We start from the raw sequence: 14519 nt of genomic DNA, 5'->3' as shown, positions 1-14519 counted from the left end.
CGTTAATATTAAGGTGGTTTATTTATGGGCAGGAAGTTCATGATCAAAACCTAAACATTGAATGGCCAAGCCCGAAGTGATCGACAGGGCACGTTCGCATCATATCTGTGCCGCGATTCCTTGTCTTCCGGTCGCCCTACATGCTCGCCCGTTTCGACAAATAACTGCTACTTTTTTCATATGAAACGACTAAAAGTCCTGTGTGATTGCTCCAACTACCTGACCGTGTGGATGACTTGCCCTAACTGTTTCACATTTTGTTGCAAACGGAGATTTCAAAGGTGTGGCCACGACATCTGATGCATCTTCCCGAGGCAAGAGAGTTAACTGACTATAAAAGTTCAGTTTTCACTCTTGCCGAACTAGGCTGGTATTATGGAGTTACATTTTGGCTGGACTAACGAGTCTATGCATAGTCCAATCAAATTCACGCACCGAAATCGAAATCCGGTTCGTAAACTGTCGTGCAGATTTCGGTCGATTGCAGGATTTGCAAAGCATGTGCATCGCCAACTCGTTTTCAGCAGATATTTTCAAAATCTTTTCATGTTTTTGATCAAGGTGCTCACGTGATTTGATGCATTTCTCGATGTAAGACCCGTTTTATCACAATATAGATCTTGATTATCGATCAGATCGTCCTGACTCGACGCCACCATTTTGTGTGAAGCAAACGCAAGTGATACGAGAGGTGGAATCTGATTGGTCCATAGGAGAGACTTAGAAGTGACGTAACTGGTAATAGCCACCGGTGGTGCTACGATCGAGCCCAGTAATTCCAGCCTTGTTCGGCAGGGGTGGAAACTGGACTTTTATAGTCAGTTAACTCTCTTGCCTCGGGAAGATGCATCTGATGCGAGTCGACGCCATATTGTAAACAAATTTTGTCAAGGTCGGTTTCAAATGTAGTCGCTCGGCCCCCGTTTCTGTCGATGGTACACGCGATACAAACACAATACACCAATTGAAAACATCAACATAACTTCTAAAATGATGACAGCAATACCTTTTTGTATTTGGGTTCACCGCTTATGGATACAACGTGCTTGCTGTTAATTTCGATTTCGACGTAAATTGTCTTTCCTTTCATCGAAACTGTGAAAATCGGGCTGATTGGTTTGCTGATATAGTACTTACCGCGAGTCTAATGTACATGGTACATGCTGTGATTGTACAAGATAATTGATAACCGAAGTATAAATAAGCGGTCTGTGTGATTGCACAACGTAATAATGCGTGTATAACATGTGGCGCCCGAGTTACGAGTGATCGAAAATAGGTTTGTTGAATAGATTTGCTGCTCATGAAAACGTTTCAACGATTTTGATTGAAATTACGTGTACGCACTCTTGTGGGGTGGTACGTTAGTATAATCTTGTTATAATCTTGTTAATTATTAAGAATGCCCGATACTGAGAGATGTCAATTTGAGTATTGTTAGGGTTGTATAGCGATAAATTGTTTGATAGGCATTAAGTGCTTGACAACGGTATACGGATCTATACCGAAACGTCGCTTTTCACAGTATTAAAGAAGTTTTTATCCATAAAATTGTGTCTATCTTGTATAGCGATGTTACACATTTTGTCCTGGAAAAATGTCCGATGTCAACTCCCCCGAAGTTGTTATTATCCCTTATGAAAGAGCACGGACACTGACACCTACATGGATGTTATCAGAATTTCTTCAAGATATACATTCAAAACTGTCATTCGTTTTGAAACATAATCTTTGAAACAGTCTGTGTATGAACCAATCACGGCCACTTCCGTCAATTTTGTTTTGACGTCGAAAAAACTGACAATTTCATCGAGATTATATATCGGCAAATATAAATCACGGAAATTTTCAATGAATGTGTACTTCGACATAAATGTCATATGTCTTTCACCGTTAGGATATGTACTTTCCAATGATATGAATTATTGGGACATTTAGATTTACTTGACTTTACTTTCGACAGTCAGGTGCTACCATATTACGATTATGTAGAAAAGTAGGAAACATACAATACCAGCACTTTTCTCAATAGCTAGGCAGTGCATAGATCTTTTGGATATGTTGACTTTAGATACTGTTGGAAAGACAATCAACTCGAGTTGCATGTTATACTATTTAGAACGTTGTGGCACTTTTGATACAATGTATACGTTTTTGAAACCGCGACGTCATCACAGTGCGGCCAGGCACCATGAGGGTTAAGGTGATCTGTCTTTTGTGGAATAATGGCGTCTCTCACCAAGGCTCGTCCATCCTCGAGGGAATGGAAGTCCGCGATTCCTCGTATTTATTTGGTTGTTCTCTAAATACTTCTAACGGGGTCAACTAAAGGTCAACTCACACTTTGCTGGTTCTAGCTTCGCTCAAAGATCCCTGCCCCGGACGCTGCCCTGTTGTAGCTCTCTCCAGCTGAAGGCGGAGGAAAAATGAGGTTGCATTAAACACAGGAAACAGGATAAAACGAGGTTGATTAGAGAGCAGGAGAAACAAGCTTACAGGCAGGGTGACAACAGGTACCATTTTATAACGTATTTTGATATGACGCGACCGCGGTGATCGAACAACCGACCTTCCGCTTCAAACGCTCTATCCACTAGGCCACAGGGACGGTCAGGGGATCGAACCACAGACCTTCCGCTTCAAACGCTCTATCCACTAGGCCACAGGGACGGTCAGGGGATCGAACCACAGACCTTCGGGTCCCCGGGCACACGCTCTATCTACTGAGCCACAGTATACAACAGGAGAAACAAGGTAGCTATCCGGTCCCGCTTGGTTGTAAGAAAGTTAAAAGAGGGGTCGCCTTGTGCAGGTAGGAGCAAAGCGATACACAACGTACCATGCCAGATGCAAGACGTATAAACACGTCAGCCTCCCAGTCGGCGATGACGTCATGGAACAGGACAATGTGAGGGTCGTCGTGCAGTTCCTCCAGTCTCCACCTCATGAACGGCACGTCTGCAGTCACGTGTCTACAGACAGCCGTGGTCGTCCTGTAACCCTGAAGACAACAGTTAACGTCAGTATCGGCAACGACTTGTTTAACATTCCTTCCCTTCCAGGACAAAGTGGTTAACGTCTAAGACCTGCATTTCTTCGGACTTTCCTCCCACAATTAGCTGACACGCCGTGATATAACTGGAATATACTGTTAAAAGCGGCGTAAAACGTACACTCTCACTCACTCACTCACTCACTCACACTCACACTCACTTCCACGACGGTGTATATAGAAGATTAATAATGACTGACGGGTGACTAGTAACTGAGGCGATGTCGTCATGTGGAAGTGGTCGCTGTACGGAGTACTCACTAGCGTAGATGTATTCATGTGTTGCCTACACAACTCGTCAAACTCCTCATCTGGAAGCGAGTCCTCTGACAGAAGGTTTCCTTTCGGATCTGACAAATGATATCGATCTTCATACATTGGTTGTTTACAAAATATGATTGTGAATACAACGATGCACCATATAAGAATTGTATTAATCGTTATTGACTTAATTGTTTGTTGCAATACTTGTCAATTTACTCATAAAACTAATCTCGTGATTACACTCTAGAATAATCGCTTTCATCCATTCACCTTTCTCCGAGGGTTGGTGTTGGTGCGTGTTGCCCCTAGTAACGGACTGACTGGTCTGAAAACAGGACAGAATGTCACGTGACGTCAGGTGAATAGTTGGAGCGTCGGTGCATAGATGGAGTGTGGACGTTATTTACATAATTTCCGGTGAGCTTTTATTTCGTTTTTGTTTCCCTACAACCGCCTATTAGGAAACCGTCAGATTACAAATTCCATATTGGTTGTATTTCTGTACAATCTTTCCCCTTTTGGGGGGGCAATATTTGGATTCCAACCTGATGTTTAAGAGCAGGAAGACCACTGGCGACATCAAACCAGTCAGACGCTAGAGTTTTGAGCCCAGCCCTCTCTGCAACGGTTGCTATGGCTATACAATCACGTGCCGAGACGTTAAACAATGATGACGTCATCAACATCCCTGTCGTCAGTTTGTACGTCGACTGCAGTCTGAGGAGGCCATGTTGAGATCCTGTCACCTGGGCGGTGTCGGGAAGGGATGTACCAAATCTCCTCAGGTTATCCTCAACTGCAATAGAAGATATACCAAATGTCTTCAATTGCAATTAGAAGATATACCAAATGTCATCAACTGCAATAGAAGATATATCAAATCTCCCCAGGTTTACCTCAACTGCAATATAAACTATACCAAATGTCCTCAACTGCAATAGAAGATATACCAAATGTCTTCAATTGCAATTAGAAGATATACCAAATGTCATCAACTGCAATAGAAGGTATATCAAATCTCCCCAGGTTTACCTCAACTGCAATAGAAACTATACCAAATGTCCTCAACTGCAATAGAAGATATACCAAATGTCCTCAACTGCAATAGAAGATATACCAAATGTCCTCAACTGCAATAGAAACTATACCAAATGTCCTCAACTGCAATAGAAACTATACCAAATGTCCTCAACTGCAATAGAAGATATACCAAATGTCCTCAACTGCAATAGTGTGAGTGAGTTGGGTTTAACGCCGTTTTTAACAGTATTCCAGTTATATCACGGCGTGTCAGCTTAATGTAGGAGGAAAGCCCGAAGTGATGCAGGTCTCAGACGTTTACCACTTCGGTGAAACCCACGAGCACGGGTATGGTGCTGACAATCCTAGAAACATAATCGGGGCGAACCAGGATTCGAACCCACAATCATAGGTTTCTGGCGTGCCCAAGGGACGCAACTCTGCACAGCGAATCTCGGCGCCTTAGACGACTGGGCCACCCGTGCTCCCTTAACTGCAATAGAAGATATACCAAATGTTCTCACTGTCAGTTCTAGAATTTGTTTTGTTTTAATTATTTCGCCGTCGTCTGAAAATAATTGAGCGTAACAATTTTAAGTGGTCACCGCCAGGGTGCCACACAATCAGCCAAGTGACAGAGACGATATCCCAGATCGCCATGTTTATCGGCCCCTGAGACAAGCCTAGGGTCACGGAGGACATCAGGTGACGGTGCGTATTACCTCTCGTCGCCATGGTGTCCGGCAGCAGCTGTAGATACTTGCCCACGTAGCCATGGTAACGTCGCAACCCCACCACAGCGTCAAGCGGGTGGCGTACTGATGACGTCATCGGCAGCGCCTGCAAGTCCAGCTGGACGCTGGCCAGAGTCCTAGGAAAGAGATACACATTTTCTGTTAAATAGAGAATCTCACCCGAGTGTCTTTTGATATCAAATGATCTGTGTGGTGTATCGTTGTTATCTGTGAAAACACTGCATGGCGTCGACTGCGAGAGGCAGGTTTAACCAGAGACCTTTCATGTAACGGCCCCTGGTTTAACTGTGGCTGAAGGGGTCGTTGTCGGCACGGGTACTACATCTATGAACCCCCGGTATGTTTCAGTGTACAGAAATGTACCAAAGCCAAAATGAGAATACAGACCGGTACCCAGTACCCGGTACCCGGTACCCTACACGGCGGACGAGTCCACTTTCCTGAACCCGAATCCGAAACTAAATCCCGTTTTAGTTCCGGTTCGCCTGATTACGAGTGCTTGTGTTTTATACAGCACGCTGGAATGCATCTCTGATCTTGTACGTACCTCGCGGACTATACGCGTACTGTACGTGCGTCACTGTGTATGCTGGTGTTTTATACAGCACGCTGGAATGCATCTCATACAACAGTAGGACAGTTCCGATCCAGAAATTAATAATCTTCCATGCTCAGAGTCAGGAATGGGTTAAGCCAAGCGCACTGCGCAATGCGGAATGGACTCGTTCAAGGGTATCGTTCTGTTTTCTGATTTGGGCTTGTTTAGAAGTTTATTTCTGTTTTGTAGGCCATCGGCCCATGTACACAGCTGATACAACAATATCATATATATGTATATATGGCAATTAGGCACAATATACTTACTATCAAGTGCATATTTACATTTCAGAGCTTCTTTAACGAACTTAGCACATTTGTTAAGGATTGACACATCATTAGAAGTCAGTACTTTATGAAATTTACAAATGTTTGATGAAATATGCCACTTCGGTATGTACTTATTTCTCAACAATACATATGCCTCGCAATCAAATATGAAATGGAGTTCTTCTTCAATGCTATTATTATTACACATCTTACAAATTCGGTTAACAGTTATAGCTTCTTTACATCTGATATTACAACGCAACAGCATTTCAAGCAATCTCAACAAACATATACATCTTCTTAATTCCCTAACATTGATGTTTGTAACATAATATTCAACAGTCAGCAATGACCTAATATTCTTATAATGTGCAAGTCGTTTTGAATCATTGATAATACTAAATACATTTTGTTTTCCACAATCTTCTGATCTCTGTCTGAACATCGACAGAAAATATGGAATATCTCCAATATCTTGACTAACCCATGCATATCCGACACCATACGTGTAGAACAACAATCTTACACAGGATGCCCATGTCTTCCTTCCTGCTGAATCTAACTTCTTAATAAGTAGCTAACATTGTTTGGGGTAACGAACATCTGACATTCTTAACAATTTACACCAGTACTTTACTCATGTTTGGTAGTAATCTATACTAGTATATATGAAGTCCATGTCTACCGCAGTCGGCTAAAGCTGCACTACTCGGTACATGTTTACCAACACCCAATACATATTTACAATAATGATTATGAAATCTTTCAATAACAGCTCTTTCATGGAAGCCCCACACCTCCGCCACATATAACAAAATAGGTTTTATTTTACAATCAAACAACTTAAATAACATATTTAGGGAATATTTTGGGTATTTATGCTGTAATTGCTTAATAAAAAATAGAGCTTTAATGGCTTTTGAAACAAGAGTATTTGTACACACTGTCAATGACAACCTGGTAGAAAACACAATACCTAAATAATTATAATAAGTTGCTGTCTTTAGTAGATCAAAATACCACTTCTCATAATGACGTAAATGACCACCATTTCGAAAAACTAATATTTCTGTCTTATCCATATTTATCTGTAAGCCCCATGATTTACAATATTTACATAAAATGTCAATCTTTCTTTGCAAACCAATAACACTGTCATCAAAAATACATAAATCATCAGCATACAATAATAACAGTAGTTCCAAATATAAATATACCTCTTACATCTGCACCCGATTATGTTTCTAGGTTTGTCAGCACCATACCTGTGCTCGTGGGTTTCACCAAAGTGGTAAACGTCTGAGACCTGCATCACTTCGAGCTTTCTTCCCACATTAAGCTGACACGCCGTGATATAACTGGAATACTGTTAAAAGCGGCGTTAAACCCAACTCACTCACTCACTCACTCTTACATCTGCATCTTCAATCATGGATTGAAATTCTGAAATAAACATTGCAAATACAAACGGGCTCATAACACAACCTTGTCTGACTCCACTTAAACTATCAAAATAATCAGTAATAGTAGTGTAGGATACTCTTACAGCTGCCTTTATATTCGAATACATATTTCTCAGTACAGAGAATAATTTACCATGACCCCTTTATTCATTATTGAATACCACAGTAATTTCCTATTAACAGAATCAAATGCTTTGTTAAAGTCTACATAAATACAGTAAAAACGTCCGCCACTTTTAGATAAATACTTTTGTACAAGACATTGCAGAGTGAAAATTTTATGCGTTGTGCAATAGCCTTTCCTAAATCCTGCCTGGGCCTCAGGTATACTGTTAAAGTGATCAGATAAACGTTTAAGAAGCCCATTTAGAAAAGAGGAGAATAACTTCCCAAAAATATCCATCAAAGATATGCCTCTATAATTATTAACACAGTCAAAGCTTCCTTTTTTATGGAGTGGTACAATAACGCTCTTAGCCCATTCGGATGGAAAATTACCCGTTGACAAAATATTATTATACATAACTAACAAATATGGAATTAAAACAGTACTGCAACATTTGATCATCTCATCTGGTCCCGTAGCTTTACTCTGCTTTAGATCTCTTATGGATGATTCGATCTCTTCCTGTGTAATATCACCATTAAGAATAGTATTTACATCATCATCAGTACAGAAATCACACAATTGTCCATTATGATTATTTATAACATAATCTACCTGCTCAATAATCAAGAGTCCACAAGTATATCAGTATGGTTTCACATATTCTCAAAATAATCAAACCAATTTTCTTGGCAAATGTTGTTGGAAACAGGACTACAACTTGTATTCTTTGTCAATGCACTTATCTTTTTCCAGAATGTTTTACTATCTCCACTACTGCCCACAAGTTCACGAACACAAGTCTCCTCGTATTCTAATCTTTTCTTCCTGCATAAAGACCTGTAACTATTTCTTAATGTAGAATATTTAGAAAGAATCTCTTTATCACCAGTAACTCTAACCTTGTCTAAAACATTAAACTTTTTAGCCTTCATATCCTCACAGTCTTTGTCGTACCATTTTTCTCCAGATTTACGTTTCGATTTTCTATTTCTAGAAAGTAATCCGCATGAAATAGAACCATTATGTACAGCATTGGTCAAAGCTTCAACAGCTAAATCAACATTCAAAGACAATAAATGCATAAACTATCCCATGTGAAGTGCAGACAATGACTCAGAAACATTATGTTTAAAGGCATCACATATTTTTGTACATTTCTGTATACCCGACTCCGTCAGGTGAAAACCAGTTCGCATTGCAGGACTCGATCAAGGTACATAATACATGCACCGTTGCATCCTGTTCCTGACAAATGCTATCTAATATTAATGTCTACAAAATTTCAGGTTTGTGTGCACACAGAGTCGGGCTTTGAACACACTCAGTACTTCTACTTTATCCTACATATTACATCACTAATCCCCGTGTTACGTGTATTGTGTCATGCTTTCTTAGGTGGTACCTAATCAAACTGTGGGTACTTCAACGAGTCGACAATTCTTTCAGCTATGCCCCTTTGCCCTTAGACGGATCCCGGTCGCAAAATTGGCCACGAGAGGAGCACGAGTCCCGGAATAACACGAGTTAGTCACGCATGCAACCTGGCCTGTTTCAACTTTCATAAACTTATGGGATCAGTGAGCAGCCTGATTTTGATTGGTGCAGGCTGCTTTACATGTCAACGTGCACCCGTCGTGACAGCGTGACATGTCTTCAGCATATTACACTCGCATCTCTGCCAAATTAGAGTCCATTACGATTCCGACTTTATCATGAGCATGTGTTTATGACTCACTTTCAAATAGTGATAACACCAGGTGTTCGCGAAGGTGTGTCCTGTCCCACCGGTGGCACCCTTCACGAACACATGATTCACCATCCCCCCCGGCACCCTTCACGAACACATGATTCACCATCCCCCCCGGCACCCAACATAATGCCGGGCAACCACCATGGCGTAAAGCTCGCTTCGTGTCAACTGATCCCGTAGGAAACACCTGAGTCTTCAAACAGCAGTTAATTGCCTCCAAGGGGTCATGGGCCGCCATGCATAATTTGCAACAGTGACAATCGCTCTAAGCGTCCTAAGTAAAGCTTCATCGGATCTTGTGATCCCCGAGGATAGAAGTTAGAGATAAACAACATCTGTGCGTGATGGGAAAACATAGATCCCTTCCCCAAAGCGTCCCCCACCCCCACCCCCACCCCCCACCCCCCGACAACACACTCGTGTATCACTGATTCAACTCCTCCCCTGAAACGAGACACTATTGACAATGTATTTCGTTGTGCGGCTTTAAGAAAACAAAGAATAATCTATATCGGTAGTAAATCTCGATTTCAAAACGCCTCCCTGTCGGATATGTAGGTTCCTGAATCCTATAACCAGCTTGATTGTGGTAAATAATATGTACCTCCCAAGGGGTCTGTATGGATCAGAACTGTAGTCAAATCTATCAAAGGTAGAGATGCTGATGCTGGAGAGGTCGTTCAGATATGTCATAAAATCTATCCAAGACCAGCCGCGACTGACCCTTACTGATGTCTGCTTGAGTCTTCTTGGTGTTCTACCCATTGTATACCATATAGATCAAAGAAAGTTGTATTTCCTGGAGCGCATCATCAACATGAACCGGAAGTTCCTGCCTCATCAGCTGTTCATGACCAGACTGATGTGTTACATTCACCAACTGACAACCTCATCATCAGGATTTGTTCCAGACGTCATCAGATTGTTATCCAAATACAATCTCATGGATCCTCTGCTGTCGTTCCTGCGGACTGGTATCTTCATAGGGAAACAGAGATGGAAACGATTAGTGAGTAAAGCACTAAAATCTCACCACGTCTCAGCCTGGAGGCAGAGACTTGCTGCTGATCCACAACTCCAGATGTTTAGTCGAATCCATCGACTATATGATGTCCATCCAGCCTGGCAGATCTCCTTAGACGACCCAACTCTGAGACTGAACTCTAACGTTGTGATAAGTATGTGTGCCACCGCAAAGGACATGTGTGATACAGGACTGTGCCACAAATGTGGTCTTGTGTATCGTGATCCAGTGACACATGCAGTTGTTGAGTGTGAATGTACGTGTGATATTCGGGATCAGCTCTGGATGGAGTTGATCAATATCGGTGATGTTGACTTTAGCTGCTACCTGCATGGTATGGACTCAGCAAAGCTCACTGAATGCCTGTTGTCTTGCAGAACAGATTACAGACTATGTGACAAAGATGCTGATGACTTTGCAAGAGTGTGTGTTAAATATGTCAAGCCAATGTTTAAAATGGTGTTCAACTAACTCTCAATATATCAGCATTACCATTCTGCATATTTAATGCAAAATAATATGTTGTTCTGATAAATGTTCATCTATTATTTTCTGCCTTTTTTGTACTCTTCATTATGGAGGAATAAAAGGTTATGTATATCTGTGGGATGACTCCACTCCCTGCTACATACTCCCCCGTCAACAGAAGGCACGTCCCGGGCCGCATAATAGGGTACTGAGGCTTATTTCGCTCAAACTTAATATGAACGTGCTCAGCCCGACGTTGGGCGCCAATGTAGCGGCCATATAATTTCCGAGTCCCGTGATGGGATTTGAACCACGGACCTCCTGACTGAGGTCGGACTCCTTGTCCACATGACCAAAGAGGTTAACCACGTCAGCAAGCTGACAAGGTGAGGATGTCATCTGTGGGATGACTCCACGCCCTGCTACAGCGAGAGATAAGAATCTGAATGTGTTGGATGTAGTAAACTATCGGTTAGGTTAACCATTGTCGTGTCAGACAAGTGGAAATAGTGGACTTCCATGTTGATTCTCAAACACCCAAAGGATTTGCTGGACTTTTTCCAATCGCAGAAAAGAGCCATGTTAAATTCTGTCAAAACATTTGAGTTTTCAACTTCGTACAGCACTATCCCACATGACAAACGTAAGGACAACATCATTCCTTGATCCAAGGGGCTTTTGTTACAAAACATCGTGGCCACAGATACAGTCACGTCTCTATCTTCACAGGATCAGGACAATGCCATCTGAGAAAACAATATGTGCCTCGCAGGACTTCCTCCCTGAGAACATCTGTGTACAGTTTTGGGGTAAGACATTTAGGCAGGAAGTAGGCATCCCCATGGACACCAATGGTGTTCCCCTTCTTGCGGATCTGTTTCTTTATGCATATGAATGAGAACTTCTGCTCCGGTTGGCAAAGTCACAACAAGGTAATTTGTCCAGGAAGTTTAACTTAAGCTTCAGGTTGATCAAGGTTACAAAATTCGAGGCCTCAGTAAAGTTTTCAATGAGTCTTATGGTAGACACATGAGCACATGTCCACATTTGACGCATCAGTGACAGAGATAATGTCCGATGCAATTCCATATTTTGACTTGTACCGTATGTTGCCGTGTTTTGTCAACAACTGACTTGACAGAAGTATCAAACACCCAACTGTGGCTCTCTTGGTGACTCCACGCGCATAACCAACAGAGCGGGCTCTTGTGTCGTCTCACTGAACATAATCTGCATTCGGTGGCAGTAAGAGGGAATGGGGGATGTGTGTGTGTGTGCGTGCGCGCGCGCGCGTGTGTGCCTGTCCTGGATGTGTCACAAGCACACACCCTGTCATGTCACACGCACACACCCTGTCATGTCACACGCACACACCCTGCCTTGTCACACGCACGCACCCTGTCATGTCACACACACACCCTGTCATGTCACACGCACACACCCTGCCATGTCACACGCACGATCCCTGCCATGTCACACGCACACACCCTGTCATGTCACACACATACCCTGTCATGTCACACACACACCCTGCCATGTCACACGCACACACCCTGTCATGTCACACGCACACACCCTGTCATGTCACACACACCCTGTCATGTCACACGCACACACCCTGTCATGTCACACGCACACACCCTGTCATGTCACACGGACATATCCTGTCATGTCACACGCACACACCCTGTCATGTCACACGGACACACCCTGTCATGTCACACGCACACACCCTGTCATGTCACACACACACACACCCTGTCATGTCACACGCACACCCTGTCATGTCACACGCACACACCCTGTCATGTCACACGCACACACCCTGTCATGTCACACGGACATATCCTGTCATGTCACACGCACACACCCTGTCATGTCACACGGACACACCCTGTCATGTCACACGCACACACCCTGTCATGTCACACACACACACACCCTGTCATGTCACACGCACACCCTGCCATGTCACGCACACACCCTGTCATGTCACACGGACACACCCTGTCATGTCACACGCACACATCCTGTCATGTCACACGCACACACCCTGCCATGTCACACACACACCCTGTCATGTCACACGCACACATCCTGTCATGTCACACGCACACACCCTGTCATGTCACACGGACACACCCTGTCATGTCACACGCACACATCCTGTCATGTCACACACACACACCCTGTCATGTCACACACACACATCCTGTCATGTCACACACACACATCCTGTCATGTCACACACACACATCCTGTCATGTCACACACACACACCCTGTCATGTCACACGGACACATCCTGTCATGTCACACGGACACACCCTGTCATGTCACACGCACACATCCTGTCATGTCACACACACACACCCTGTCATGTCACACACACACACCCTGTCATGTCACACACACACATCCGGTCATGTCACACGCACACATCCTGTCATGTCACACGCACACACCCTGTCATGTCACACACACACACCCTGTCATGTCACACACACACATCCTGTCATGTCACACACACACATCCTGTCATGTCACACACACACACCCTGTCATGTCACACACACACATCCTGTCATGTCACACGCACACATCCTGTCATGTCACACGCACACACCCTGTCATGTCACACACACACACCCTGTCATGTCACACGGACACACCCTGCCATGTCACACGCACACATCCTGTCATGTCACACACACACACCCTGTCATGTCACACGCACACACCCTGTCATGTCACACGCACACACCCTGTCATGTCACACGGACACACCCTGTCATGTCACACGCACACACCCTGTCATGTCAGCTACTTGTGAACCTTTTTGGCTAAGCTCCGGTGTCAGTGTCAGGAATGTTGATATCTCCGACATTAGCGGTAGGACACCTTTGCCTTTCTATCTGACATGATCACAGACCGTCGCCAGCATCAACCGCCAACATTAAGCTTGCTTCTCTATGCAGGCACACGGTGTACAGACTGTATGGTACCGAGTAGTTTGTGCTGGACACACAGAAACCCGTGTTGCCTTAATGAGATTGTTGACATCGGCGTGTGCGAGGTGGGCTGCAGAGAAAGGACTTCTGTCCCACTCGCTTTACTTTATTACTGAGAGGCACGGTTTGATTACACTTCGTGCTTCCTGGCCCAGTGGTAGGCGTTCGTTCTGACACCCGTGACATTCTGAATTGTAGCCACCCGTGTGTGGAATACCCTGTAATACCCGGGTTAAGTGTGAGTGGAGTACTCGGGGTGTGAGATACCCTGTCGTACCCGGGTTAAGTTTGAGTGCGATACTCGGGAGATACCCTGTACTACACGGGGTAAAGTGGGAGCGGGGTACTCGGGGTGTGAAATACCCTGTAATACCCGGGGTAAAGTGGGAGTGGGGTACTCGGGGTTTGAGATACCTTGTAATACCCGGGGGAAAGTGGGAGTGGGGTACTCGGGGTGTGAGATACCCTATGACACCCGGGGGAAAGTGGGAGTGGGGTACTCGGGGTGTGAGATACCCTATGACACCCGAAGTAAAGTGGGAGTGGGGTACTCGGGGTGTGAGATACCCTGTACTACCCGGGGTTAAGTGCTGAATATAACGTGAAGGTATACTACATGCTGAATATAAAGTGAAGGTATACTACATGCTGAATATAACGTGTAGGTATACTACATGCTGAATATAACGTGAAGGTATACTACATGCTGAATATAACGTGAAGGTATACTACATGCT

At 43.8% G+C, this 14519-nt stretch overlaps 1 protein-coding gene across 1 annotated transcript in view; it reads right to left on the bottom strand.

Annotated features, from left to right (window-relative positions):
• LOC124123135 (prolyl 4-hydroxylase subunit alpha-3-like) overlaps positions 1–14519 on the bottom strand; it is a 35994-nt gene that overhangs the window by 15194 nt on the left and 6281 nt on the right. The window contains exons 2-7 of the mRNA XM_046486407.2: positions 5059–5207; positions 3862–4112; positions 3587–3641; positions 3314–3402; positions 2840–3001; positions 2342–2409 (exon numbers count right to left, since the gene is read on the bottom strand). Coding sequence (XP_046342363.1) covers positions 2342–2409; positions 2840–3001; positions 3314–3402; positions 3587–3641; positions 3862–4112; positions 5059–5207 — 774 coding nt within the window. The remainder of the gene's footprint in view (positions 1–2341; positions 2410–2839; positions 3002–3313; positions 3403–3586; positions 3642–3861; positions 4113–5058; positions 5208–14519) is intronic.

This window comes from Haliotis rufescens, unplaced genomic scaffold (genome assembly GCF_023055435.1).
Source record: "Haliotis rufescens isolate VD_foot unplaced genomic scaffold, xgHalRufe1.0.p SCAF_78, whole genome shotgun sequence".
NCBI classification, from domain to species: domain Eukaryota; kingdom Metazoa; phylum Mollusca; class Gastropoda; order Lepetellida; family Haliotidae; genus Haliotis; species Haliotis rufescens.
Note: the sequence above shows the minus strand (reverse complement) of the source record. Positions and strands in the feature narration are given on the sequence as shown.